Genomic DNA, 26,613 nt, shown 5'->3' with positions numbered 1-26,613 from the left:
GCGGGAGGAGGAGGAGGAGGAAGCGGGGGAAGGAGGAGGAGGAGGAGGAGAAGAAAGAGGCGGAGGAGGGCGAGCGAAAGAAAATGGCGTCGACGGGTGAGGCGGGCTGGGCCTAGGCGGGAGCGAAGCGGGGGCAGCCGTGAGCGGGTGGAAGGAAAGGGAGGTGAACGGTCGCCGGACTGAGGGGGCTTAGAACGGGGGGGGGGGGGCGAGTGGAGGCCCGGGCTTTGCTAGGCTAGGCCGCGGGGAGAGGCCGAGCGCGACGGCTCCGGCCCCTCTTTCTGGAAAGTTCCTCGCTCGGGATCGCGTGGGGGGGGGTGTCCGGGCGGCCGTTGAGGGCCCCGGAAAGGGGGAGGGGCGCCCCGGAGCGCGGGCGGTGCTGCGGCCGCCGCCGCCGTTACCGTTACGGAGGGCAAAGGCCCGGCAGGGCCCGGCCTGCCCACCGCGGGCGCCGGGGATCCTCTCCCCTTCGTTTTCGTGCCTCCTTCCTCCTTTTCTTTCCCGTTGGAAAACGTGGCCGAAAACAGTTCGCTTTGCGCCTGAAGTTTCTTTTTTCTTTTTTAATTACGGAAGGGAAAAAAAAATCCTCCTTGGCTCTTGGCGCCTATCTTGTGTGTAATTCTTTTTCTTTTTGAAACCGTAAAGTATCCTTCCATTTCTTCTTGATCCTACATAAAAATCGTTGCTATGAGAATCTTAGATTCTGTGTCCGTTTTAATGCAGCTTTTAAAAAGGTCCTTTCCCCTGTGCTTTGTGTAAGAACTCTTTTGATCAGAATCTTTTTCGCCCCTACTTGATTTCAATCCGAGAGCTTTTTCTCTTAAAAAAATCGTTTCTCCTCTTTTCTATTTCGTGTATAAACTATTCATCAGAATCTTTTGCACATGGCTGCATTTAACTACCGGTTGTTAAATTCTTTTGTTGCTTTATTTTATATAAAAATAATTGTACATTAATGCAGGCTTTTTTATTCTATTCTTTGTTTTGCATGGAAACTGTTACCAGAATCTTCTTTGCCCTAGATTTATTTTAATGTAGGCTTTTTATTCAAAATAAAGAAGGCCCATTTTTAATTCCTTAACCTTTATTTTCATAGAAATCATCTTGGTAATTTTCTTTAAATTGTTTTTTCCCCCCAAAAAGTGCTTCCCCTTTTCTTTAATTTGTATTGAAATTGTTACTTGCACAGCATTTCTTTGGGCTTTGCTTTACTTCAATTCGGTTGTTAAAAAATATATGAATGGCAGAAGAATTTATTTTATATTTGCCCTGAAATGATCTTTTACCTTTTAAAGATCGTTGGTTTTTTTGTGGTAGGGAATTTTTTTTCTTACTGAAATTATGTAATGCAAGTACTAGTAGTATTGCCAATAGATAAATAGCTCTTTTGGGCTCTGGTGCTGTTTGGAACTTGATTTTATTTTATGTTACTGTGTTTGGTCATCAACAATAGATAGCATACAGATTATAAAATTAATATTTGCCCTCTAAATTGGGCTTGAGTAAAATAACCCATAGAAATGTATCCGCTAAATTACAGTCAAGCAACCCTGCTCATCCTAACCCTAAGCAACAGTTAAAGAAATAACCTGGGGGTGTATAAACTGGTACCAAATTCCTGTTTCAAAATAAAAGCAGAGAGTATGTTAAGATGTTTTCCTACTTTGCTTTTTCATCATTTTGGTGCCTGAGGCTATTGCTGGGTATTCATATGATGGAGTGGGCTCTAATCCATGAAAGTGGATGCCTGCTCTTTTTTTTTTCCTTTTTTAATATTTAAGGTACTATTCTGTTCTTTGTTTTTGCCACAACAGGCTAATGCAGCAACTTTTCTGGAAATAGTAGTTAATATGTTTATTTAATATGAAAGTATACAAATGTGTGTATCTTCACACAGAAAAGTGAATTCCTTTAATTTCAAAGACATTTTCAACACAATCCAGTCAGAATCATGCATTTTAAAGCGCAGCATTTAGTGTGTATGTGTACACTTGGGAATAAGCTGCTGTTGAAGCTAATTTCTTCCAAGTGAAGATGCATATGATCAAGCCACATGACCTGAGTACCTTCTTCCTCTTTGAAATCAGGGGGACTTGGAAGAGGCTTAATTATGATTTTTTTCCCTTATACAACTGGAAAAATGTTATGGGGGTGTACACATAGATTCATATAGATATAGTTTTGGCCAGGTGAAGACAAATAACATTTTAAATCTTAGAAGCCTTTGGACTTTGTCAAAAGCCTTTTTAGAAGTCCAAGTAACTGATGGCTCCGATCGTCCCTGCCTTTCTTCATACTCTAATAGCTCTACCTGTTTGGGCCCCTAAAATGAAGAAGAGGTTGGAACAGTTACCCATGAGGAATGGATGCAACAACTGGGATTGCTTAGCTTAGAGAGAATATAAGTAAGGGAGGTGTTTAAAATTGTGCATGGTGTGGAGAGGGATACATTTTATTCCATCTCCCATAACACCCTTTGAGGCTGATTGCTGGGAGATTCAGGACACACAAAAGGAAGTGCATTTTCACACAGCACATAGTTAAACTATGGATTTCACTGCCAGAGGAAGTAGCGATGACTACCAATTTGGATGGCTTTAAAAGGGTATTGGACAAATTCCCGGAGGGAAGAGGCCACCATTGGCTACTAGCTTTGTTGGCTGCCACAGTTACATGAGCTGTGTACATTAGCTGCCAGGAGTTTGGGTAGGTGAAGTTTTTATACCCATCCTGCTTGAGGGATTCTGTGCATAGCTGGTTTGCTGCGGTGTGAACAGAGGGCTGGACTGGGTAAACTCTTGGTCTGATCCATTATGGCATACATCATTCTTAAAGGAACATTGAACTGTGTAAAATTTAAAAAAAAAAAACAAGTGAGGGAAGTATATGTAGTACTTGTTTCTGCAGGCTGTTGTTAATCTGCCATATTATCTTTTAACAAAAGTTGTATTAGACTCAAAGGAGAATACAGGGAAACATTTTTATCAGTAACCACTCCAGACAGGAAGCAAAGGCAGCCATCCCTTGTCCCAGTAAATGCCCCTCCCCACCTTCATCTCCCCAAAACCCTCTTTCTCCTGTTCCTGTTGGATGTTGTTTGTGCTTTATGTTAAAACAGAAGCTTTATTGCTATTGGCATTCTTTTAAATTATTTCCCAGCACTTATGATATCTGTGGAAATAACATACGTTAAACTTGAAAGAAAGGAAGTGGTGGTCTTGGAAGATGTCAGAGTTTAGAGGCAGGCCTTATTGTCTTACATCTGCTGTCCCTCATCTTCTGTATCTACTGTGTTTTTATAAGAGCTGGGGAAATCAGGTGGGTTACTCTGAATAAAAGAGCAGGCCTTGATGGAAGAGTAACATTTCTACAATAGGGGGTTTGAGGGCAGGGCAGGGAGGAAAGACAGTATAAACAACCTACTTCATGGGATTGTTGTGAGAATAAGACTGAGAGGAGAATTATGTAAGCTACCCTGAGTTCCTTGAAAGGAAAAAGGCAGACTATGTAATTTAAATTATGGCTATTAAGGCTCCATTTGGCATTATGGATATTGGTTGGTGAGAAAGAGATAGAATTGGGGAGTAAACATCCTATATCTATTCCAAACTAGGGTCTCTTGGGTTTAGTGTGGTTTATACCAAGATTGACTGAATTAGCCTATTATTATTGTATGTTCTAACCAGTGTACCATTAAACAAGCACACCCTTTTCCAACCTGGTGTCTTCCCGTTGTTTTGGACTTCATCTCTAGTAAGCCTCAGCCAATGTACCCAGTGACCAAGTATGATGGAAACTTTAGTGCAAAACATTTGGAGGGCACCAGATTAGAAAATTAATTAGCACATAATTAGAAACACATGAACTGAAACTGCACTAGCTGTGACAGACCCATAGCCTGTTTAATATGCTACTGCTTAGCATTTCAGAAAACCACATAGAATTTTTGGCTAAGGTAACTGTACACTCAGGCATGTGATTGTTACATTGGTAAGCTGTGTAACAGTTGTAAATTTGTGTCTTCATTATGGCTGTTGTGGAAATACTGATGAGGGTGCGATATCAGGGTTGTAAATGGAAGAGGTCAAGTTTAATGCAGTCTTTAGGTTGAACTTGAATTTCCAGTTTTTTTTGCTGCATATTAGAGTATTGGTCATGTGTATGGAAACAACTAGTTTGATATGTAAGGCTTTCATTCATAAAGAAGGTACCTTTCTAAGAAAGCAGTTTAAATGGTGAAATTTTGTTAAATAGCTTACAACTTGATACTGCCAGTGAATTGTTTTGTTTTGTTTCATTCATTAGACAAAAGTGCCACATAAGATCTTAAGCTTAAACAACATGTTTAAATATTTTGTCATTCATATTCAAAACCAAGCACTTGACGTGTGGCACAAAACTGGTATTCTTTATCCACAGGATAAGTGAACTTGTGCTTTCCAATTGTGGATGTCCTACATGGCATTCTGAAGCAATGTTTGCTATCCTGTTCCTTTGTAACATTAGACCTCAATCTGTTTTGGCAGCTTATTGGTAGAAGTGGTCTGCATAATTCCTGCAAGTACTGATTGATTAAAAAATTTGAAATGTTCTGGAATGCAGATGTTACCTCCTTCCTGCCTAAAGGTCAGCGAATGCCCACAAACTTTCCATTTTTATAAATGTCACAGATACTTTGGGTCTTTTGAAGTAGAACTTACTGTGCATTGCTCAGCTGATGCAATCTAAATGAGTTGCAGAATGGGCAGAAGGTTATAGTCTTCATTATGTGGTAGCTCTGAACAAATCAAAGTGTAGTTGTCCTTTCTTTCTGCAAGCCTTTTTGTCTATTGAGTTGAGGCTTCCTGATCCCATTTTAACAAATACTGAGACGGTTGAATTTTTAGAGGTTATAATACAACGAAAGATCTTGTGCAACATGCACCTCTGAAAACAATTGTGTCAGCAGTGTTTGATTAGTCTACTTGTGCTGTTTGAATCACAAGATAAGGATTGTTTGAGATAGAGAAAAGGGAGTCAGATTTGAATTGCCTTAATAGGAAGTTATGCCAAGATATAGGAAACAAACTTCTAAGCTTGTTACTGGCAATGCTGAGATCCATTTGCTTACAATAAAAGTGTTTTACTACTTTAGTTGGAATACTAAGAAAGTAAGCATGAATTGAATTGTTTGCTTGTTTAGCAGTGTGTATTATAAATTGTTGCTGGTGCTAGACAGCATCTTACAACTGAAATTCCAGTAAAAGCTTTGTTAACACTATTTGACTCACTTTCTATTTCTGAATTTTCAATAAAATCATTAAAAATAAAAGAAAGCCTGGCATTTTTCATGGAGTTGACACAATGAAGTGCCATTGCCTTAGATAAGCCAAAGCTTGTTATCTCTGGCTTTTATTTGAAAGCCTTTTGTTTCTTGCATAAGAAGGGCAAGTTAAAATTGCTGCAGAACTTGTGGTAATCTTCAATGTCAAGACACAAAAACAAACTTCACAAAAACCCAAATTTCCATCTTTTAGAGGATAGACATAGTAGATAAGAACTAGTTACAATTTATGTCTACAGTGTTGCTCTTGATTATAATTGCTGAAAGGGAAGGGAGTGCAGGCTCTTTATATCTTGGTAGCTTTGAACATAAATAACAGGATGGAGATGTAACTTAGAATTTAACTTACATTTAGATGTGTTGAATTACTGTTTTACCTATTGTGGTTGACATCCTTTCTTCCTACCACCTGCAGATTACAGTACCTACACCCAAGCAGCAGCCCAACAGGGGTAAGTTAGTTTCTCTAAAAATAATAATGTATTCTTTGCAGAAGTGTTAGCTGAAAATGTGTTATCCATGTAAAGACCATTGCAAAGTTTTAATATGTTATTCAATAACATATGTTATTGAATTAGGAAGCAATCCAATGGGGATGCCAGTAGGTATCCAAATTTAGAGGATTATGTGCATCTGATGGAGTTATGGGAAGAGCACATAGGCGAAGATCACCTCTATACTTCTCTGGCCCTACAGCTTTATCTAGCTGAGGTATTTAAGACAATGAAGGAAAGAGGCTGGGATGCTGCCAGGATTCATTGTATCCTGATGACCCTGGTCTCCCCCTGACCTAGAACACCCTCTTCTCCCATTGTGTTGTTTTCTGTGGGGGGATCAGTCCAAGCACAGGATTCCAGTCCAGGTTTGGAGCTCTTTGACTGACCTTGCAGTAGAACTCTTACAAAAAAATAATAAAATAATAAAAATAGAAATCCTGTCACCCTCTAGATGCTGTCAGTGGCTTGTCGATTGTTGTGTTAAACCATTTCCTACTGTGGGTCTTGTTGTTATTGTCATCTTTAGCCTTGGTTATTAATCTTCAGTTTTCTTCCTTTGCAGCTACACTGCATATGCAGCTCAGCCAGCTCAAGGATATGCTCAGACCACCCAGGTAAAATTCACAATAAACCACTTGTCTTGTGAAAGTGAAACAAACTGTGGTCAGTGCTGTTGCATCTCATCTGCTCACATCATCAAGAATGTTTTCTTGTACAGATTTTAAATGTGCTACTTGAAAATTATGTTTTCAATTGTAATTGCCACAAGTACTTCTTCAAAGGTGCAGCTATTTAATTATGAGGTTGCTGCTTACCCAAAGTACTTCCTGTTCATTCCTGTTGCTGCACTGTTTGTGTCACTGCTGCGATTCTCTCTGCCTGCCTCTCTGGAGCTGATTCTCTGAGGAAGAGAATATGTGCACAGCCTAGCCTGGGGGAAAAGCAGGAGAGTTTGCAATTGTGGTTGCAAATTTTCCTGTGTTTTTTTCTTCTAAAACATTTCTAATGGAGAAATTGGAAATTTTAGGAAATGGAAAACTCATGTGAAATCGCTTGTAATGAGTGATATGTTTTTAAGACAAGGCTTCCCTCACTCAGAATGTATAAGGTGAAGCTTTTATATAAAGTCAATACATAGTATAAATATAAGTATAAATGTATAATGCTGTAGAGTTCAATGTTTTCAATGTTATACAATAGCACCATTTTTATTTATAAATCCCAGCTGACTTAATATTGTGACTGTAATGAATCTTCTGACTTAAAAAATGCTTTAATCTTTTAGGACAACATTTGTAATTCCTATTTTTGATTTTTGACTTTGTTTTTTTCCCACTCCCCATATGGCAGTAACTAAGAAACATGCACTTATGTGGCTGGCATAGGATGTTGCAGCTTGCTGCTTTTCCTAAATTCTGTACATATGAACAGTTTTGGTTGAACAAAACTGATGTTGCAATTGTATACATGCTTATCTGAGAGCAAATCCCACTGAACTCAGCGGGACTTACTTCTGAGTAGATACAGGAATGCAGTGTAAGGCATTTATACATTTGTCGTAAACTGTCCTGAGTACATGGACAGTCTATAAAAGCTATAAATAAATCATATTTTGGGGGACAATCCTGTGCATGCTTACTCAGGAGTAAGTTCCTCTAAACAGAGTGAGTCTTACCTCTGAATTAACATACGTAGGATGTGAGCCACCTTGGGAGCATTTTTATCCTAAAAGGGGACCTAAAATATTTAAATATAATTGTTTTTAAATAGATGTGTCAAATAGTACCATTCTATATACTAAGTATATATAGCGTTCATATAGCCTGAAGTGCCTGTTCATGCCTAATCTTGGAAGCTAAGCAGGGTTAGACCTGGTTGAAACCTGTATGAGTGACTTAAATGTTGTGAACCACCCAGAGAGCTTTGACTTGCTGGTATAGAAATGTAATAAAAACAAACAATACATTTTTTGATAAGACAATAACATGGATACAGTTTTGATAAAAAGTAGATACTGTGAATAATTTAATTTCCCCAAAATCACTTTTTTATAAGAAAAACCCTTGTATCAAAATTTCTTGAAATTTTGCCATTCTAGTCTCTGAAGACATTGCCTTTTCCATGGGAAATACAGCAAAGCACCATGGCTGCAGGTGGTCTTAAAAGGACAGTTACTGTAGAAACATAGCACACCTCTGCTTCTGTGGGAGCCAGCCCTGACTCTGGGCGCAGCATGCTGGCTGCCATGTAAGAAGAAATGTATTAAGATGTTTTATAGAACATAAATGAAAGAGCTGGATAGGGGAGCAGGATATAACCCTCATTTTATGTAAAGGAAACAGAGAGGCAATAGTTGATTTTTTGAAGGTGATCTCTGGTGGTGGTGGTGGTGGTGGTGTTGTTGTTTACACTTCTAGCTTGGTGTTTTATTTCAATTTTTGTTACTGGTTAGCATGTAATACTTGCCTTTTCCTCTATCACATTGTGTGGGTTCTGCTCAGGACAAAGGTTAAATGGTAAAACAAACTCATGGAATGGCCAAGAATATTGGTTAGTTCTTGCTAGGCTGCTGTATACCTGTTTCCTCTTACACAAATCTGTGAGGAACCAGTTTATTTTCATGGTTTGTGGACTGTTGTGCCTTCACAAGAAATTTCATGAAATAGGAAGAGTCCCTTCTCAGTTATGAAGGATGATAGACTTTTCATTCAGCATCCAATTTTTACAACCCTTTGATGGAATGCCAAGGTGAGGTGTGTCTTTTTCCTTTTTGTAGCAGGCCTATGGGCAACAAAGCTATGGAACTTACGGACAACCCACTGATGTCAACTACACCCAGGCTCAGACAACTGCTACGTATGGGCAGACTGCATATGCAAGCTCTTACGGGCAGCCTCCAACTGGTAAGTGTGCATGTTTCCTCATCCATGCCTCTCTATTTTCTAATTACCCTTTGGAGGCTTCAGAATTCTATGAGGGTGGAAATTCATGCCATAAATAAGATTTCTCCTGAATATTAAGAATCACTTTGGGCACTGATTCAAATGACTGGAGATTTTGCCAAAAAATTCTGTTTGAAAAGGTACCAGTGCTCCTGGGGGATGGAGTCCTTTGCCTTTTGTGCCAGTCCTTAGGTTTTCTGAATATTTGTTTCTTGAGGATGAGTAGTTCAGCAGACTGCTTGCCTGTTCTGATGGTATGCCTTCTACTTCTTGTCTTGTGCTTCCCACAGTAGAAGGGACCAGTACAGGTTTGAATATCCCACTCAGTTTTGCATGGGAAATGCTGTTCATTTTGTCTGCGTTATGTTGTTAACCCTTTAGGTGTCTTTATTCTAGCAGCAAAGCTCTCAAAATGGTCTGTACTGGGCCATTTGGTGCTTGCTATTCATGTTACTTAAAAATGTTACATCTCTATAAAAAGGTGCTATTCATACATTCTCTCTAACTGTAGTGTTGCATGAATAAAATTTGGATAGTAAAATGATAGCTATGGACTAAGGAGATTTTAGTTAATCTAACTCAGCTGTCTTTCTAGTTTCCTAAAGGGTGAACAGCATGATTATAGGCACATTCAGCTGTTGCAGTCACCATCTCTGCATGTTCCATCTTGTGGTTCCTCTTTCAGACATCAACTTCAGTGTCATCATAAATGCTCCATAAATTATTTTGCTTGAACCATTAAAACTGGAGTTCTGTTCATCCAAATATTTTATTTCAGTGTCTCAGAAATCAGTTGTCTTTGAAGGACGTACAGCAGTGGGTGCATGCAAACACATTGTAAAACAATCCCAGCTACAGTTTTAAAGAATGTATTTTTCTTTGTGCTTAAATCTAATATTCTGTAGCAGAATAGCACTCTTTGAGAAGTGCAGTGAGCCTTTAGGGGCTATATATTTAACTAGTACAATAGATTAACAGGATCAGTCTTTACCTAGATAGTAATATAGGAAGTCTCCACCTGTTTTAGCTGGTAAGCATAAAGTCATAAGTACGTCTCATGCGTGCTTTCACAAAAAAGCTGATGGGGGTTTCCCATTCACATAAAAGGCTGCCATGAAGAGCATGCCCTATCACATAACAGAAAGAAATGAGATCGAAATGAAGGTAAAGTTACTTGTCCAAACCCCTTAGTGCAAAGCAGAGTGGGATCTGACCTTCAGAACACAATCATTCCTTTGGATCCAGTTTGTTCTTCCAGTGCCCATTTCTGCACAAGATGGCAAATTCATAAGAAGCAGAATCCAAGACTGAGATGGTTTCCAACAAATCTGCCTTTATAAAGCACAAAAAGTACCCATTTTACCGAACGTAGACTGCTGGTTGAGGGGAATAATTTTATCTATGCTAGGACCCCCAAACATGAAACACAAAAATCATGCAACACACGAACTCTCCATACACAAAAGGAAACCTAGGCAAAACACAGGAAAAAGTCCTCCATTCGGCAAAACTTTCTTGTGTGCTCTCTTGCGTACGATCTCCTAGGACGAGCAAAGGACTCCCTGTGCTCTTCTTCATGCTCTATAAAGCCTATTTTTTCTGGGCGCAGTTCAAAAGGAAGTGTTGGGCCTCAGCCAGTCGACACCTGCATGCTAAGAATGCTGCTGGAGCCTTGTGTGGCACAGCAGCATTCTTGGAAATTAAAATGGTGCTAGAGGACAGTGCTTTGTATTTTTAAAGTAATTTTAAAACACCTTTATTAATCTTACTGATCTTTTAAAAAAGTTCTTAAAATCCTTTTAATTGGGATGGCAGCAGCCTGCCAGGCATCAAGGAAAATATCTGCAACCACATTGGGCGTCCCAATGTTCATATGAAATGCTTAGTTATTTCTCTGGAAATAGAGATAAAGTCCTTTTTACATGTACTAGTGGCACATGATATCAGTTGTGCACCTGTTCTCTAGTCTACTTCATGGAATGCCTACATTTTCAACTCCCAAGCGAGACAAGACCTAGTTCGTGTAGTTGCACATTAGCTGAAGCAGTGGGTAGGTGATGGAAGACCTGGGGATATGAGGCAAGCGTGCATGGGAAAGCTTGATGGGACTGTATTTGTGCAAACACAGACAAGAATACTTGAAACAGATAACCTTACTCCTGCATTGTAAGAAGAGGCTAAATGCTCACTAAGTGCCACTATATCAAACGTACATTTTGAGGAATGCCCTTTTTCTAAGGCTGCAAACCACTTCTGGTTTTAATGATTAAGTTGTAATGGAAGGATTTGGAGCACATAGTGTTCTGTACTCCAGTCCTGAGTGTACAGTGGGAGGAAATAGAAATACTTGTTAAGAGCTTTGCTTAGAGAACCAATATGGAGAAATTAACATTTTTGGGGAAAAAACCTGCATGTACTATATACAGTGATCAGTCCAGTTTAAATAGTTTGGTTTGAGATTCCTGTTTTTTTCCCCAGTGTTGAGTAGTTTTACAGGGACATAAATATACTGAATTTATTGATTAGAAACATGATGCTTTTGAGGTCCATATATTGGGTAGGATCAGAAAGCCAGATTTACTTCAGAGGTGTAGAATTTCTTTCAGTCTGAGGGCCAGATTCCAGTTTGGTGAAGCTTTTAAGGGTTGCATTTGAATGCTATCTTAGGCTACATGAGACTTTTCCTGCAGTACTTATTGCTTTTTCTTTGAACAAGACATTGCTGTTTCAAAATTTTTTACTTCTAAGCTTTGGAGAGCACTGCTTAAGAAAGCATGAGTCCAAAGTCTCCTTGTGGATCTGGTGCTAGTAATGTAGTTCTCCTGATCATGATGATGATTTCGGAGCTTTGCCTTTTGTTGCCCACAATGTTTATAATCTTTGCAACTTGCGAAGCATATAGTTCAAGTGCAGCTGCTCAAAAATATTTATAATTATTTGAATAAATAACTTACAGTATTTGAGAAATACCAAACAATTCTACTCTTTCATGTGCCAACACATTGCTAGCACAGTAAATCTAGTTGAGATTTGAGAGTGTGTATATTTCAATTTTTTCTAAAATCTTTCTAACATCACTGAGAGCCAGTGTGGTATAGTGGTTAAGAGAGCAGGGCTGGGACTCAGGTGACCTGGGTTACAGTCCCAACTCAGCCATGGAGCCAACTGAGTGACTTGGGCCAGTCACAGACTCTCAGCCCTGCATCCCTCACAGGGTGGTTTCTGTGGGAATAAGATTGAGAGCAGCAGGTGGAAAACAACGCAAGTTACTTTGAGTTCTTTACAAAGAAAAAGAGGCAGGATATAAATCTTATAAACAGCATTTTAATAGTTTTAGTTCATGACAGTAGTTACTTTTATAGTTTCATTGTGGGTTAATGTATCCTTGTTACGATTCATGCCTAGTTCTGTAAATGAATTTTTTAAAGATCTCTGTATGTAGGCATTGGAGTATGTGGGTGAGAGCAGAAATCTGCCATAGCGTTTCAAGTTTCCTGTGCAATTAATTCAGGGAGCCAGTCCAAAATTTAGATGTTCTTAAGATTTACTTCAGTGGTGTAGAATTTCAGTGAGGACCAAATCCTAGTTTGGTGAAACTTTTAAGGGTTGCATTTGAACGCTAGCCTAGGCTTGAAAACAAATAGGGCTGGGTCAGAAAGACCAGCATTTTTTTAACCTAAACCTCTTATTGCCAGTGTATAAAGTAATCTTATTTTCAGATGTTTTCCCCCATCTAAAAATCTCCCTGTACATAGTAAGCTATCCTATCAGGGACGGGGCTAAATCTCTCTAATCTGGCAGTTAATTACATGAAGGGAAGTTTTGTTTTACCCAGGCTTAGAAAAGTTATCTCCCCTCCCCCACACACCCTTGCAATTTGAAGTGATAAATCCAGAATTCTAGCAGCTAACAAAAACAGTTAACATCTGTTCTGTAGCAGTAGAAAGCCATGGGAAGGGTATTTTGGGAAGGACCTCCTTTTCTGGTGTGGTTTCGATTTATTAGGGTTCTAATTTTCATACATGGAGATGGCTTATTCTCCTGTGAAGTGCAAGGGAAGCAATTTTATCAGGGCTCTCTTACTTCATTTTTATCCTGCACTTCTACCAAAAATGGCACTCATGCCTGCATACAGAGACATTTAAAATTATTTAAAACAACACTTTAGAAGGAGAAACAATCAGTTATTAATCATCTTCATAATAGTACATCACAGATTCATTAAAAAACCAAATGCCTTTTCAGATTAAAGTGCTTGTTACTGGCAGGACTGCAGAGAGTGAGAAAGCCAGCTTTGGCGGGAGGAAGTTTGGGGCCTGGAAGCAGCCCCCAGAAGTCCCTTAGTACTCAAAACTTATATTCTCTAGATTTTCTGACTATATTTTGAGGGTTGGTTTTTGAGGGATCTTTCTTGTAAGTAAGTCTTGAGCTGATAGCTCAAATGGATTTTAGACTGCTATTTCTACTGGGGGTTGGGAGATAGCCCCCAATCATATAAATCCTTTTATTTTTGGACTTTATGGTGAGAAGTGATACCTCAGCACAGACATCTCACTTAAGATTTCTTTTGTTTCAGGATATACAGCCCCTGCTGCCCCTCAGGCTTACAGCCAGCCTGTCCAAGGGTACGGCACTGCTGCTTATGATACAACGACAGCTACAGTTACCACAACACAGGCTTCCTATGCTGCCCCTTCTGCTTATGGCACCCAGCCTGCCTACCCTACCTATGGACAACAGCCAGCAACAGCTGCACCTGCAAGGTAACACGCAGTCAAGAACTGATGATTTTAAAAGTGCTTTGCAAGCTGAGAAGGGCTCTTGAGTACTATCTAAAGCAACCATTCTCCTTCTTGGGTTGTGGTTCTTGACTGGTTTGCAGATACTTTCTGTTTGGGCAAGTGTGCACCTAGTCACGTCACTTCACCCCAGTGCTACCAAGACATGAATGAACCAGCACACACAGCACTCTGGAAGAGTAATTGTATCCTGTTCTCTGTCATTAAGAATGAAGATCCTATTGCCTTATAGGCCACCTGTGAAACTATTTGTCATCCTCAAAAAGCAAGAACTTTCTACATGGAGGAAATGCCCTCAATTTGAAACTGAACAAAACTATTGCACAGTGCACTAGTCAATCCCAATGTATCTTTCTGGCAGTTCTTTGGATTTGCAATATATTTAAATGAAACTTGGAGGCTGAGGTGGGTTATAGTGTGCTGTGGCTTCCCTAGCAGTTAGTTTATGTTCTAGCAAAATTCCTGTCTTAGGTTCTTGAGGCTAATCCTGAAGGCAGAATGCATTGGATTAGTTTCTGAGATACATTTTCTATCTTCCATTAAGTATTAGATCTTGTAGTTGTCTGTGAGATTGCTAGTGGCTCACATGATAAACTGGCAGTAGTTCTATGTAATATGATTTTCATTTTAGACCCCAGGATGGCACCAAGCCTGCAGAGACCAGCCAGCCTCAGTCAAGTACAACAGGCTACAGCCAACCCAGTCTAGGCTATGGACAGAGTAACTACAGCTATCAAGTCCCTGGAAGTTACCCTATGCAGCCTGTCACTGCACCTCCATCCTATCCTCCCACTAGGTGAGTTCCTATGTTCTGTTCTGTTTGCTGATGGGAAAAATATAATCCAGTGTTTATTTTCTGATGGAAGAATGCTTCAGAGGAAATTTTGGAATTCAGAGTTTGTATCTTGCATTGCTTTGGTATAGAGCAAGGCTCAGCAGTTCTGATTCTTGGCTTACATTTCCTCACAAGAGGAAAATAGTGAGGTATAAAAGCAGTGAAGATGATGAAGATGGTAGGCCTTCAAGAAGCTTCTCTTTGGTCTGAATAGATTTATTTATTTATTTTCTAGATTATGGTCTTGGGATGGTTTGATAAAATAAAATAAAACATCCTAATAAAATTTCCAACCAACTATAAAACCCCAATTAAAACAATCAGATCTTAAAAACAATGGGAAAATAAAAAGGTTTGAGCCTGGCACCAAAAAGAATAAAGTGACAGTGCCCGGCAAACCTTTCTGGGGAGCAAATTCCACAGTTGGTGCCACTGCAGAGAAGGCCTTCTCCAGGTAGTTACCCTCCTAATCTCCTTCAGGGAGGGCTCCCAGAGATGGGCGTCTGCTCCAGATCTTAAGAGGCAGGCAGGCAGGCACATATGGAAGGAGACACTCCTTAAGGTAACCAGGCTCTAAGCTGGTTAGGGCTTTATAGATCATCACCAGCACCTAAAATTGGGCCTGGACTTCAACTGGTAGCCAGTGTAGGTGGAAAAGGACCAGTGTTACATGTTCATACCTGCCGGTCCCTGTTAACAACCTGGCAGCTCTATTCTGAACCAGTTGAAGTATCCAGATGGTCTTCAAGGGCAGCCCCACATAGAGTGCATTACAGTAGTTCAATAGGGAAGTTACCAGTGCATGGGTAACCTCTGCCAGGCACTGCCCATCCAGATAGGGGCATAGTTGATAAATCAGCCGAAGCTGAAGAAAAGCGCTCCTTGCCACAGTCGCCACCTGGGATACCAGGGACAGCTCTGGATTGAGGAGCACTTCCAAACTGCATACCCTGTCCTTTAGGGGGAGTGCAATCCTGTCCAGAACAGGATGGGAAAAACCTACCTAGGAGGCTAAACCACCTACCAGCAGGACCTCTGTCTTGTCTGGATTAAGCTTCAATTTATTGGCCCTCATCCAGTGCATCACCATGACCAGGTACCAGTTCAGGACCTCCACTGCCTCATCTGGATTCAATGTAAAAGAGAGAGCTGGGTGTCATCAGTGTACTGATGACCCCACAGCCCAAACCTCCAGATGACTTCTCCCAGTCATTTCATGTTAAATAGCATGGGGGATAAAATGGAACCCTGCAGAACTCCATGGCAAAGCTGCCATGGCACACAGCCACAATCCCCCAGCACCACCTTCTGGAATTGGCCAGCCAAATAGGAGTGGAATCACTGCAAAGCAGTTCCTTCAGTCCGCAACTCAGCCAGCCTATCCAGAAGGATACCATGGTCGATAGTATCGAAAGCCACTGAGAGGTCCAGGAGAACCAACAGGGACACACTCCCCATCCCTCTCCCTGCACAGGTCATCATACAGGGCAACCAAGGCAGCTTCTGTCCTATAACCAGGCCTGAAGCCAGACTGAAACATATCCAGTTGGTCAGTTTCCTCCAAGAGAGCCTGGAGTTGCCCAGCCACCACCTGCTTGAGCACCTTGCCCAAGAATGGGATGTTAGCCACTGGTCTATAATTGGTGGCCATCTCTGTGTCCAGGTTCTCCTCCTTCAGGTTGGGCCTGATCACCACCTCCTTCAAGGGGGCGGGAACCCGGCCCTCCCTCAGGGAGGCATTAACTACCTCCTGGACCCAGATATGCATTATAGCATGCAGAGCAACTTGGCTTGTGGAAGTAGATGTAAGAATCACTTGTTTTCCGTAGTACAGCTAATCCTGGGTAAGGGCTGTGGATAAATGTTCTTGCTTTGGCTCATGAGATTGAATAGATGGAGATTTACTTTTCAACTAATAGCTGTTTCCCCATTTTTTGTTCAGTTATTCCTCTTCTCAGCCAAGTAGCTATGATCAAAGCACTTACTCTCAGCAGAGTAGTTATGGTCAGCAGAGCAGCTATGGGCAGCAGAGCGGCTATGGGCAGCAGAGCAGCTATGGGCAGCAGCCCCCTACCAGCTACCCACCTCCGACCGGATCTTACAGCCAGTCCCCGAGCCAGTACAGTCAGCAGAGCAGCAGCTATGGGCAGCCAAGTAAGTTGTACAGATACGTGGCTTTAACAAGGAATTGAGGGGATGTCTCTCGGTCCAGAGCTTAGGTGGGCTTTTCTGTCAATCTGCCTAAAGTTGAAAACAAGCATTCTGAATCAGCAGGCTTTGCTGTATTTTTGACTTGCTTTTTCAGTTCTTGGTAGAGATTTATTTTGAGGTGGCTTACATTGTGCTGTGATGACAAATTAGAGTGTCTACTCCCCCTTTCTTAGTTTTTAAGAACTTTACCAGTAATAAGTGAATAACCCCAAGGGTGGATTTCTGTTGAAAGCCTTGGTCTTGGAAGAATCTCTAAAAAAAAATAAATTAAAAAAATGGGGAATTTACCATTCTTGAGCACCCAGAAAAGATCCTGCTGTGTGCTCTTGCTTGACCTTAGTCGTAATGGTACCAAGAAGGCCCTTGCTTGTTGGATCAGTAGAGATTGCAGTGGAGCATAGAAGGATGGAACTGTGTAAAGTCACCTGAAATGGTCTGTGGTTTGTTTTGCATCTGATATTTGGCCTAGCTAGTGGCCATCATAATTCTCACTGGCTTGCATGTTCACTCTGTCCAGTCCCCAGATCAGCATAGTCTGAAAGAAAGTGAATGCTTTTAAAATTTGTTTTAAAGATCAGCAAAGCTTCCCTAATAGTGCACTGTCATCTGTTCCGTAGGTTCATTCCGTCAAGACCATCCCAGCAGCATGGGTGTGTATGGCCAAGACTCTGGAGGCTTTTCAGGCCCAGGAGAAAGCCGGAGCTTGAGCGGCCCTGATAACCGGGGCAGGGGAAGAGGGGGATTTGATCGTGGAGGCGTGAGCAGAGGTGGGCGGGGAGGAGGAGGCCGCGGCGGAATGGGGTAAGAGCAAACCTTTTCTTCCTCTCACCTAATTTGATTTTACCCCATAGGGTATACAATGACAAGAAGGGCTGAAAGCAATGCAAATTAATTTTCCATGGAGACTATCTTGGCAGCTAGCGCATATACTAGTAATTAATCCATGGAAGCTTCTTGCTAGAGGGACTAGGGGCAGGACGTATTTTACCTGCATTTGATTGGGGTTGGGAGGCGAGAGGGTTCTGGGTTAAAATTGCGAAACTTTCAGCTCCCTTCCACATTTAGCAGAGGGGAACTCCTCTGTGGGTTTAACAACCTTTGGGTTGAACACACACACCCCTTTCTGAGGTCCACATGTCATTCTTTCTGCCATGCTGGTGTTTGAAATTGCAGGTACGTACAGTGGTGTCTGCTGCTTTTGTAAAGCATCTTCTTGCCCTAGCTGTGTTTACTCTTGGCAGTAGCTCTTGGAGCTGGTGTCAAAGCTGAATCAGAGGTATCAGACTGCTATTGAAGCCCAAAGCTTTAGTGTAGCTGCTCCGTGTGTGCAGGTTGGTTTAGAATATGAAGAGTTAGCATTGTGCTTAAACTCTGCCCCCCCCCCCCCACACCCCTCGCAAATCTTGAGTGCAGCTCCCCACTGGAGCTTTTCAGGTGTCTGAAATTAGTTTGACCATTTAGTGGATGGCAGAATCTGGTTTGGTAAGCCTGTTTAGTCAGTCCTTGTTTTCTGCTACTGGTTTATTTAAGGTGAAGAGATCATGAAGGTGCTCTTGTGTGTGTGTTCCATCCATATGTATCAACTATGCAGAGTGCTCATTTGATTTAAAAATGGGTTCAGGGGAAGGGAGGGTAGAAGAAATCACAGCTTTCAGACTGTTAATGCTGACAGTTCTTTCCAGACCTGTTGCACCTAACAATTTTGACAATCCAGAAGAGCTACTCTGCATAGTTAAACAAAAATGAATCCAGATGGGTTGAAATCTTTATTGAAGTCCAACTGCTTTTATTACTTCAAATCCTGTTCAGTTAACAACCAAGCCTTTTAACATTGAAGAGTAACCCTTTCAAATTGGCTTGAATGGAAAAGGGCTCCATAGTTCTATATAAAGATTTATTCTGTTAGGTGATCCTAGATATGTTTAAAGTAGGCATAGACACTTGAAATGACTATCACCACATCTTTGGTCTTTCAAAAAACAAAACCCACTCAAATGCACTGCTGGCCCTTCTCGTTGTAGGGCACACGTCTTTCTCTAGTTTCACAAGCGCCTTCTGCGGCATAAACTCCTGTTGGGGTGGAGGGTTAACTTTGCTATATTCAGTAGAAAAACTGTATCCCCCAAGATGGCTTTGTGAAGCAGTAGATTGGCCACTAAGGGATCATGGATGAGGAAGCTCTGTCACTGTGGTGTGGTGATGCATTTCAGTGCCTCTTGCAGGTAAGGAGCCCAATGTACTTAACATGCCCTTTTTCATTGCCTCAATATTTTTATATTTTCACTGGCTGTTAAACATGGAAACTTTTTAACATGCTTTGTCGCATTTATATGCTACAGGTTACAAAGTGAGAGCCTTGTATACACTTCAATACTTAAAAAGTGCCCGTACTCAGTTCTCAGCCGGCAGCATAATGAAAAGTGGGACTAGACACGGTGTCCATATGGAGAGGAAAAAATATACATAGAATATTTTTAACCAAATGTGTTCATTGTATAAATGGAAACCTTCTGTAACTTTGGTAACTGCATATAGTACTTCATGTTTGGTAATGAAACTAGAGGGGAAGTGTAATAACTTTAGAATTGTGTAACATTAAAGTGTAAACATCTGTTAAAAAAGGGAAACATTACATATATGGTATATATACTATGGAAAAAGGAAGCAAAGCTGCATGCAACAGCTTGGAATTGTGTATATTAATCTTTTATGGGTTAAAGGTGCAATACTTGGTAACACTTAGTTCTTCTCCCTCCTTTCTTAATCCCATCCAAATAATTCTTTCACCCCCTCACCCCCCAAAAAAACCATTTTCGATGGCATTTTGTTAAGTGGGCAGTTTTGCCTCAAATTATAGCTTGTGGCTTCACTCTGTATTAAAGCTTAGACATTAATTTTTATCCTGATGCATTGTATTGTGTCCGCAAAGCTGCACCCTTAGACCTTCTAACCCTGGTATGTTTTGTAAGCTCTCCTTCCACAGAGACTGTTAAATCCAGTAATGACCTGAATGTATGGTTTTAGTGACTGTCATCTGAACTGTGTTCTAGGGTTTGCTGTCTTTTTTCCTTTTCTTTTTCTTTTTTTCTTTTTGAACTGTAAATGTTAGGTTCTCAATCCAGGAGCTTGGCTTGCTCTCCATTCACAAGAGGCGGAAGGTGCAACTTTATGTACACAAAACGAGGAGGGAGTTGACCAGTGGACTATTTGTGTGTGTCTGAACAATAAAAATGGGGAAGGTCCATTTTATTTCTCATGGCCAAGTATTGCATTGTTAACACCAGTAGTAATGTAAGGGTCTGACTGCCAAGGTCAGGGTGCCCAAACCGTGGCACGCAAAGGTTACGTGTTGTGTAAAGGAGATTTGAACGAGCTGCCCTGAAGAAAGGCCTAGTGACGAGATGAGAGACAGACAGACAGACAGACAGACAGATGCGTTGTTTGGATATGTTTAGCCAGTGCCCTTCTTCCCAGTGAGCCCCAGAGGCTCCGAGCGGTGCTGGCTTTTTAAAGGGAAAGGCCTTCATTTCTTCGTTTATCCCCCCAGCAGCGCTGGAGAGCGAGGTGGCTTCAATAAGCCTGGTGGTAAGTTTTTGAGCATTACAATGGGATAGTGTTTAAAAAATGCAGCCAGAAAATAAAAAAACATAATATTTGTTAGTTTCATAAGTGGTTAAAATGCCATATGCAACAAGACTTGTAATGGGTACTGCCGGCAATGCCTAGGGGTCTATAAGGTTTTAACCTATGGTTACAGAACAAAGGGTAAAACAAAGGGTGATGAAGTATTGAGAGAAACTACTTCTTTAATTTGGGGAAGGAATCACTTTTAAGAGGCTTTGGATTTTTTTAAAATAAGTAACATTGGTAACTGTGCACTGATTGACCCAAGAAAGCCCCTTTAAACGAGTGTAATATCAGGTGATGGTTTAGAAGGCTGCTAAAATAGCAAGCTGGACTCAGCAGCAAGTGCATAAAGGGTGTGCATTGCGAGTTTTTTGCAGTGCAGTCAATTTGAGTTTTAACATATGCCTTCAAATGGCGGTTGTAAATAGGTAGTTGTGTGTTTGTCAGTAGCTCAGCTTGCAAGGCGTGCACTAACAATGCATTCTGTGATTTCTCTTTCCCTGGACGGCAGGACACATGGATGAAGGGCCAGATCTTGATTTAGGTAACTCTAAGTGACTACTGAAATCATTGGAAGGGACGGCCATACCATTAGCACCCCTCGATGGGTTGTAGCCACAGCATTGCCCCCCTCCTTGAAGGCTAAAGGTCGATGATGTCCAACACTCGCTGAGGCCTGGGACTGGTTTATCGTCTTTTTACTAGTTCTGCCATCTTGGTAAAGGTTGCTTCCTTTTCTGAGCGCCTACACAAACTGAGCTGTCTCTGCTGCTCTGTATTTCACTGAGCGTGCTGTGCTGGCTAATATTCAGTAAAAAGGCTTTCTTTGAGGCCAGGGGTTCCTAAGGGCAAGCTGGTCTTGGCAGATGGCCAGTACTTGTGGTTGCTGCCTCCTGACCCCTCTCCTCATTGGGTTTTCAGGCATTTGCATTTTGGGGAATCTTGCGTAAAAATGCCCTTGGGAAAACCCGAAAGTTAAAATGTTTGTATCCGGTAGCCGTGAGGACATGGTTGGGATGAACTGGATAGCTCTGGTGATCCACTGTCTGTCTCCGTAGGCCCACCTATGGACCTAGATGATGATGTTGATAGCAGCTCAGTGTATGTGCAGGGGTTGACGGACAACGTGACCCTGGAGGAGCTGACAGACTTCTTCAAGCAGTGTGGTGTTGTCAAGGTGGGCGACAGCATGACTGAAAGGCGTGAAGATACAGCCTCTCTTACCGCTTGGTAGAACTGGCTGAAAATGGTTGTGCTTGTGCCCACCACTTTCCCTATGTGTTTTGCATTGCCCTAAAATTGCCTTCTGTTCAAGAGCTTGGAGGATAAAAAGCGGTTGTGGCCTTCAGATTGGTAGTAAAGTAAAATAATATGTTTGTAGAATTCAGTTATGACTACGGCCATGAAATCTCTTTCTAGTCCCTTTCCTGAAACATCTTTCAGAATGGAACTTTAATGGGAAGGTTGCTTTAGCTGGGAATTCAGTCCCATCAGTGCCATGAATAGGTATTTTTATTACTTCCCAGATGAACAAAAGAACCGGGCAGCCCATGATAACAATCTACCTTGACAAGGACACAGGGAAGCCAAAGGGAGATGCTACGGTGTGCTACGATGACCCTCCAACTGCCAAGGCAGCTGTGGAATGGCTTGATGGTAACTGGATTAAAATGCAGCAGCGTTGTTCTCACAGTTAGAAACGCGTGTTTGTAACTCAGTGTGTGCTTGCTTCAGCTGAACACAGTGTGGCTTCCACGTCACCCTTCGTTACGGGCCTGTATGGCTAGGAGTATGTACCCTGATTTCCTGAGGAGCTGCGCCTTGGTTGGTGCAGCCTTGCAGGGGAAAGTATGTAGCCTTTGCCATTGCAAGAGAAGCTTAGAAAAAGACGGCAACAATGTCTGCACTGCTCCAGTTTTGAGATCACTGAACTAGCTCAGTGAACCAGTGTGTGGCAAGTGCCTCTCTGTTTGCTCTAGCCTTAGATGTGCAAGCTCTGGAGCTGCTTTCTGCCCTCTAAAGGCCTAAAAGGCCTTTCTGCCTTGAGCAGGGTGAGGTGGGTCTACCTCCACAGGTTTGGATGCCACTTGTCCCTTGATGTGTCATAACAAAGATTATAATCGGGACCCCTTGTTTCCTGTGTCTTTCCAGGTAAAGACTTCCAGGGCAGCAAGCTCAAAGTTTCTCTCACTCGGAAGAAGCTGCCTCTGAACAGCATGAGAGGCGGGATGCCCCCACGTGAGCCACGTGGCATGCCGCCCCCTCTCCGAGGAGGTAATATTTGGGGTGTTCCTTGGCCTGCACGCGTGACGCACCGGTGCCGTGCCTCACGCACAGGGCCTCTGCTGTGTTACACGCTGTACTGATGAGGCTTCATTCCTGCAGGCCCTGGAGGTCCTGGAGGGCCAGGTGGTCCTGGTGGTCCAATGGGTCGTATGGGAGGCCGAGGCGGTGACCGAGGCGGCGGTTTTGCTCCAAGAGGACCAAGGGGATCTAGAGGAAATCCTTCTGGTGGAGGAAATGTCCAGCACAGAGCGGGAGACTGGCAGTGCCCCAATCCGTAAGTCATTGCAGTCGGTTACCTGCTCCCTGGGCACTTTGGCAGCTCTGTAGCTCTTGCAGGCAGGTCTAGAGTGCTCTTGCACCAGATACAGTCAGGTGCTTAATTCAGGATACATCAGATTCTTTATGTTGCGGTAGAAATGGAATTCAGGCAAATTTTCCAGTCTTTTGCTGAAACCATCGCCCAGTCCTCAGCACACCTGTCAACCTGTGTGCAGTATGCATGCACCTTACGTGCAAATGCCTCTGCCTGCTTGGCTAAGTCACTGCAGTGGCAGTAAGAAGGGCACAGGTGTGTGTTTGCTCAGCTTGCCTTTCCCTCACTGTTTGAAGGAAAGGATTCTTGAAGTATTCATGTTGTGTGTGGGGGGTGGGCCCCACAGATGGGTTGTCTGACACTTGCTCTTTCCTGCCAGCACAGAGAATGCAGTCATGGCTGACTTTCTCTTCTCTTTCGCCTTTGCTTGGCATCTTCACTGAATTTTGGTCCTTTCTAGGGGATGTGGAAACCAGAATTTTGCCTGGAGAACAGAGTGCAACCAGTGCAAAGCTCCTAAACCAGAAGGCTTCCTTCCCCCACCCTTCCCACCTCCAGGTATGTTCCTGTTGTCCGCGAGCTGGGGTGGGAGTAGGAATATCTGACACTGATCTCTGCTTATGTAATATTCACAAGGTCCTGGATTCTTGCTTGGAAAACCGCTGCCACTTAGAGGGCTCATTTACGGGACAAATAGTGGTAAGGGAATTGTACAGGTGGTATATTTTTCCTTCGTTTGTGTATACAGTTCCAGAAGAGTAAATGGGGAGTTCTCCATGCACTGCACGGTAATAATGACTGACCTTTGTCCATCCTCAGAGGCCCTAGCCATAGACCCGCTCTCCTGCGTTATCGAGAGGAGGGGTAGCACCATGCTGGTAGACAGGCTGCTGGAAGGGTCAGCTTCAGTTTCCATAGGCCACTGGGCAAAGACGCATTCGCGCTGGCTGTGGGAGGGTGTCACTGACAGTGGGAAATCAGCATCCCCAGGATGGAAAAACACCGGGTTCCTCTGGGGCACATTGCCACTCTCCAGTGGGTCCTGCCTGCACCAGAGGCATGCAGATGGCTTTTGGCCTGGCCAGATCCCATAGTGAGCCTGCACCATAGTTTAAAGATGGCAGCGTATAAAGAGCTCCCAGCATTGCCGGCTTCTAAAATCAACCTTGCAAGGTGGTATCGGGGCCATTTTGTGCTGCAGTAGTGTCTCTCCCCCCCCCCCCCCCATTAAATTGCAGCAGCAGTCTGGAAGAACATGTGGGGTGTTCGTGGCGTACAGTTGTGTGTGCCAACTTCATGGGAGGACTGGGGTTCCCTCGTGCTGTCTCTTGCCTAGCTCCTGTTTCTCATTAGGTCTAGCTTGGGCAGGCAACAATGCTGACGGCAGGTGTTGAGCTTTGAAAGTCAGGCGTGGGATGGTGGCGGTTTGTTTATTCAAAGCACTTGTTATTCCTATCCCCCCCATACTCAAGTGAGAACAGTATAAACACAAAAACGTATACCGTACATGCCTTGATTATCACAGCTTCCATTAAAACAATCACAGAATCATCTGGCCTGTCTTCCTGGAAGGTCTGTTGGCCTTGGGGAGGTGACCTCTTGGGCTGAGAATCTAGGAACTAAGGAACCTGCATAGCCATGAGGAGTCGTTTGATTTCATTCGTCACATAACATGAGGCCGTGTGCCGAGGTCACAGGGGGGAAGCAGCTGGGGCCAGAGCATGCTGCTTAGAATGGTGACCGGTGGGGGATGGTTTCGGGAGGTTCGTGCTGCAACTCCGCAAGACGCTGTGGGGTGATCATTACCTGGCAGCAAATGGTGCAGTCTGATGGGGGAACCCTCTGTGTGTGCTTTGTCCCCCCACGTGGGTCTCTGCACTCGCCTGTGTGCTGATCCTGGGAACAATCACATCCGCCTGGGAAAAAAGTGAAAATGCAAACATTGTTGCTTGAAACACCCAGAGCAAAAGTAGGCAGCTTGTGGCTCTGCAGATGGTGTTGGACTGGAACACCCATCATCCCTCACGTGGGCTGTGCTTGGTGGGCTGCAAGTCTCCTCAGCCCTAGCAACTGCTGTAGGACTGTAACTTGCCTACCTCTGGTGCAGTGTGTCCTGCCTGGCACTGTTGCACACAGTCTTCACTCTGCTCACCCCGTGTGCCAGTGAAGGTGCCTGCTGACACACGGCTTGAGCAGAGTGAAGCCTGTGGCCTGCTTGCCTCATAATTTCAGCCTGCCTTCCGCCCCTCCGCCTGCTTCAGGGCTGCCTGCCCCAGAGTCGATTACACACTTCTCCCCGTTCATGCTTGGCTTCACAGGCAAGAGAGGGCTGCATGTTGAGCTGTTTGGGGGCCTTAGACTTGCACCCTGAAAACTGGGTTTTCTCCTTACTTTGACATAGTCCTTAGGCAGTTACTGAAGTTTAACAAGCGTCTTACTTAAGCCCCAGCTTTGAGCTTAACTAAGAGAGCTCAGTGTTCCTTCACAGTGGGCGAGGTCTCACCACTAGCATAGCAGAGGAATCATTGCTTTCAGGAAGCTACTCATCTTTCAGTAGTTTCCAGGGGGAATAATTGTGAACTGGGGCGGCGGGGGGGATTTGGGAGTCCGGGTTAAAATGTCGATTTCCCTTGTGTGGACTTGCTGGAAGGATGAGAATAGCTGGGCTTTCTGGTGTTTAACATGTTGCTTGCAAGCTTTGTCCATTGCCACCGCTTCTCTGTCATTCGTTGAGGGAACAGATGCCCTGTCTCTGAACTGTGGGGACTCCTAAGGTGGGAGCATACCAGTCCACAGGATCATTTCTGTTGGCTCCGGTTTGGCCGGAACTGTTTGCTGTACCCGAGCTCTGCCGTTCTGCACGCCTGAGACAGGTCTTCCACACCTGCCCACTGCTGCCGCCCTGACCCCCGGGGACCTTTTGCTCGAATGAGTGGTGCCTTCTTTCCACATTAGGTGGTGATCGTGGCAGGGGTGGCCCTGGTGGCATGAGAGGCGGCCGAGGCGGCCTCATGGATCGTGGAGGACCCGGAGGGATGTTCCGAGGTGGCCGCGGTGGAGACCGAGGCGGCTTCCGCGGGGGCCGGGGCATGGATCGAGGAGGCTTTGGAGGAGGCCGGCGAGGAGGACCTGGGGGCCCACCTGGACCTCTCATGGAGCAAATGGGAGGCAGAGGCGGAAGACGCGGTGGACCAGGAAAAATGGACAAGTACGGCCATGGGTAGGGCGGGGCAGGGCAGGGCAAGCGCGTTTATATCGCCCGGAGGGGAGGGGAGGCGGCATCGGGGGGGGGGTTGGTGGTAACCGCTCTTCCGTAGTCGGGGCCGGGCCCTTCTGACCGCCCTCCCTCTGCTCTCCGTTCCCAGGGGAGAACATCGCCAGGATCGCAGAGAACGGCCCTACTAGCGGCACAGGAGCCCTCCCCCTGCAGGACTGCATTTACTACCAGATTTATTTTTTAAACCAGAAAATGTTTTAAATTTATAATTCCATATTTATAATGTTGACCTCAACATTATGATGATTCCTTGTCTGTACTTAGTATTTTTCACCATTTGTGGAGAAACATTAAAGCAAAGTTAAATGGTAGTGTGCTGAGTTATTCTTTTTTCTTATTTTTCCTTTTACAAATGGTTGTTAATCTAAAAACCCATAAGAAACCGTTGTTGTGAGCATGCTCAGTAAATCTGTGTGGCCGACCAGGAGGAAGGAAACTTAACTGTAACAATGTTAATGGTTGTGATGTTTTTTAAATAAACTTCCAAATGTTTATAAATGCAA

At 43.4% G+C, this 26,613-nt stretch overlaps 1 protein-coding gene across 8 annotated transcripts; it reads left to right on the top strand.

The window, feature by feature from the left end:
- EWSR1 (EWS RNA binding protein 1) lies at positions 1 to 26,613 on the top strand. Of its 8 annotated transcripts, none has more exons than XM_044448917.1 (18): positions 1 to 96; positions 5,739 to 5,775; positions 6,383 to 6,434; positions 8,597 to 8,723; positions 13,339 to 13,525; positions 14,193 to 14,357; positions 16,339 to 16,550; positions 17,225 to 17,408; positions 20,155 to 20,192; positions 20,746 to 20,778; positions 21,293 to 21,411; positions 21,761 to 21,890; positions 22,386 to 22,508; positions 22,620 to 22,794; positions 23,294 to 23,391; positions 23,470 to 23,532; positions 25,789 to 26,041; positions 26,199 to 26,613. In XM_044448917.1, the coding sequence occupies exons 1-18, from the start codon at positions 84 to 86 to the stop codon at positions 26,236 to 26,238; spliced, it is 2,049 nt and encodes a 682-aa protein (XP_044304852.1). In that variant the 5' UTR covers positions 1 to 83; the 3' UTR covers positions 26,239 to 26,613. The 8 variants fall into 8 exon arrangements, with proteins under 8 accessions (XP_044304852.1, XP_044304856.1, XP_044304855.1 ...); XM_044448918.1 differs by having other exon boundaries at positions 29 to 96; positions 20,158 to 20,192; XM_044448916.1 differs by lacking the exon at positions 1 to 96 and adding an exon at positions 4,572 to 4,626 and having other exon boundaries at positions 20,158 to 20,192.

This window comes from Varanus komodoensis, unplaced genomic scaffold, assembly GCF_004798865.1.
Source record: "Varanus komodoensis strain SLA01 unplaced genomic scaffold, ASM479886v1 scaffold56, whole genome shotgun sequence".
NCBI classification, from domain to species: domain Eukaryota; kingdom Metazoa; phylum Chordata; class Lepidosauria; order Squamata; family Varanidae; genus Varanus; species Varanus komodoensis.
The sequence above is the reverse complement of the archived record's forward strand: the minus strand, read 5'-3'. Positions and strand labels throughout refer to the sequence as shown.

Coding starts and splice junctions, on each gene's coding strand:
- EWSR1 (XM_044448915.1), top strand. CDS start 4,587: ATGTTCTGGAATGCAGATGTTACCTCCTTCCTGCCTAAAG. Junction 16,551..17,224: donor CAGCAGCTATGGGCAGCCAA/GTAAGTTGTACA, acceptor TCTGTTCCGTAG/GTTCATTCCGTCAAGACCAT. Junction 23,533..25,788: donor CATTTACGGGACAAATAGTG/GTAAGGGAATTG, acceptor TTTCCACATTAG/GTGGTGATCGTGGCAGGGGT.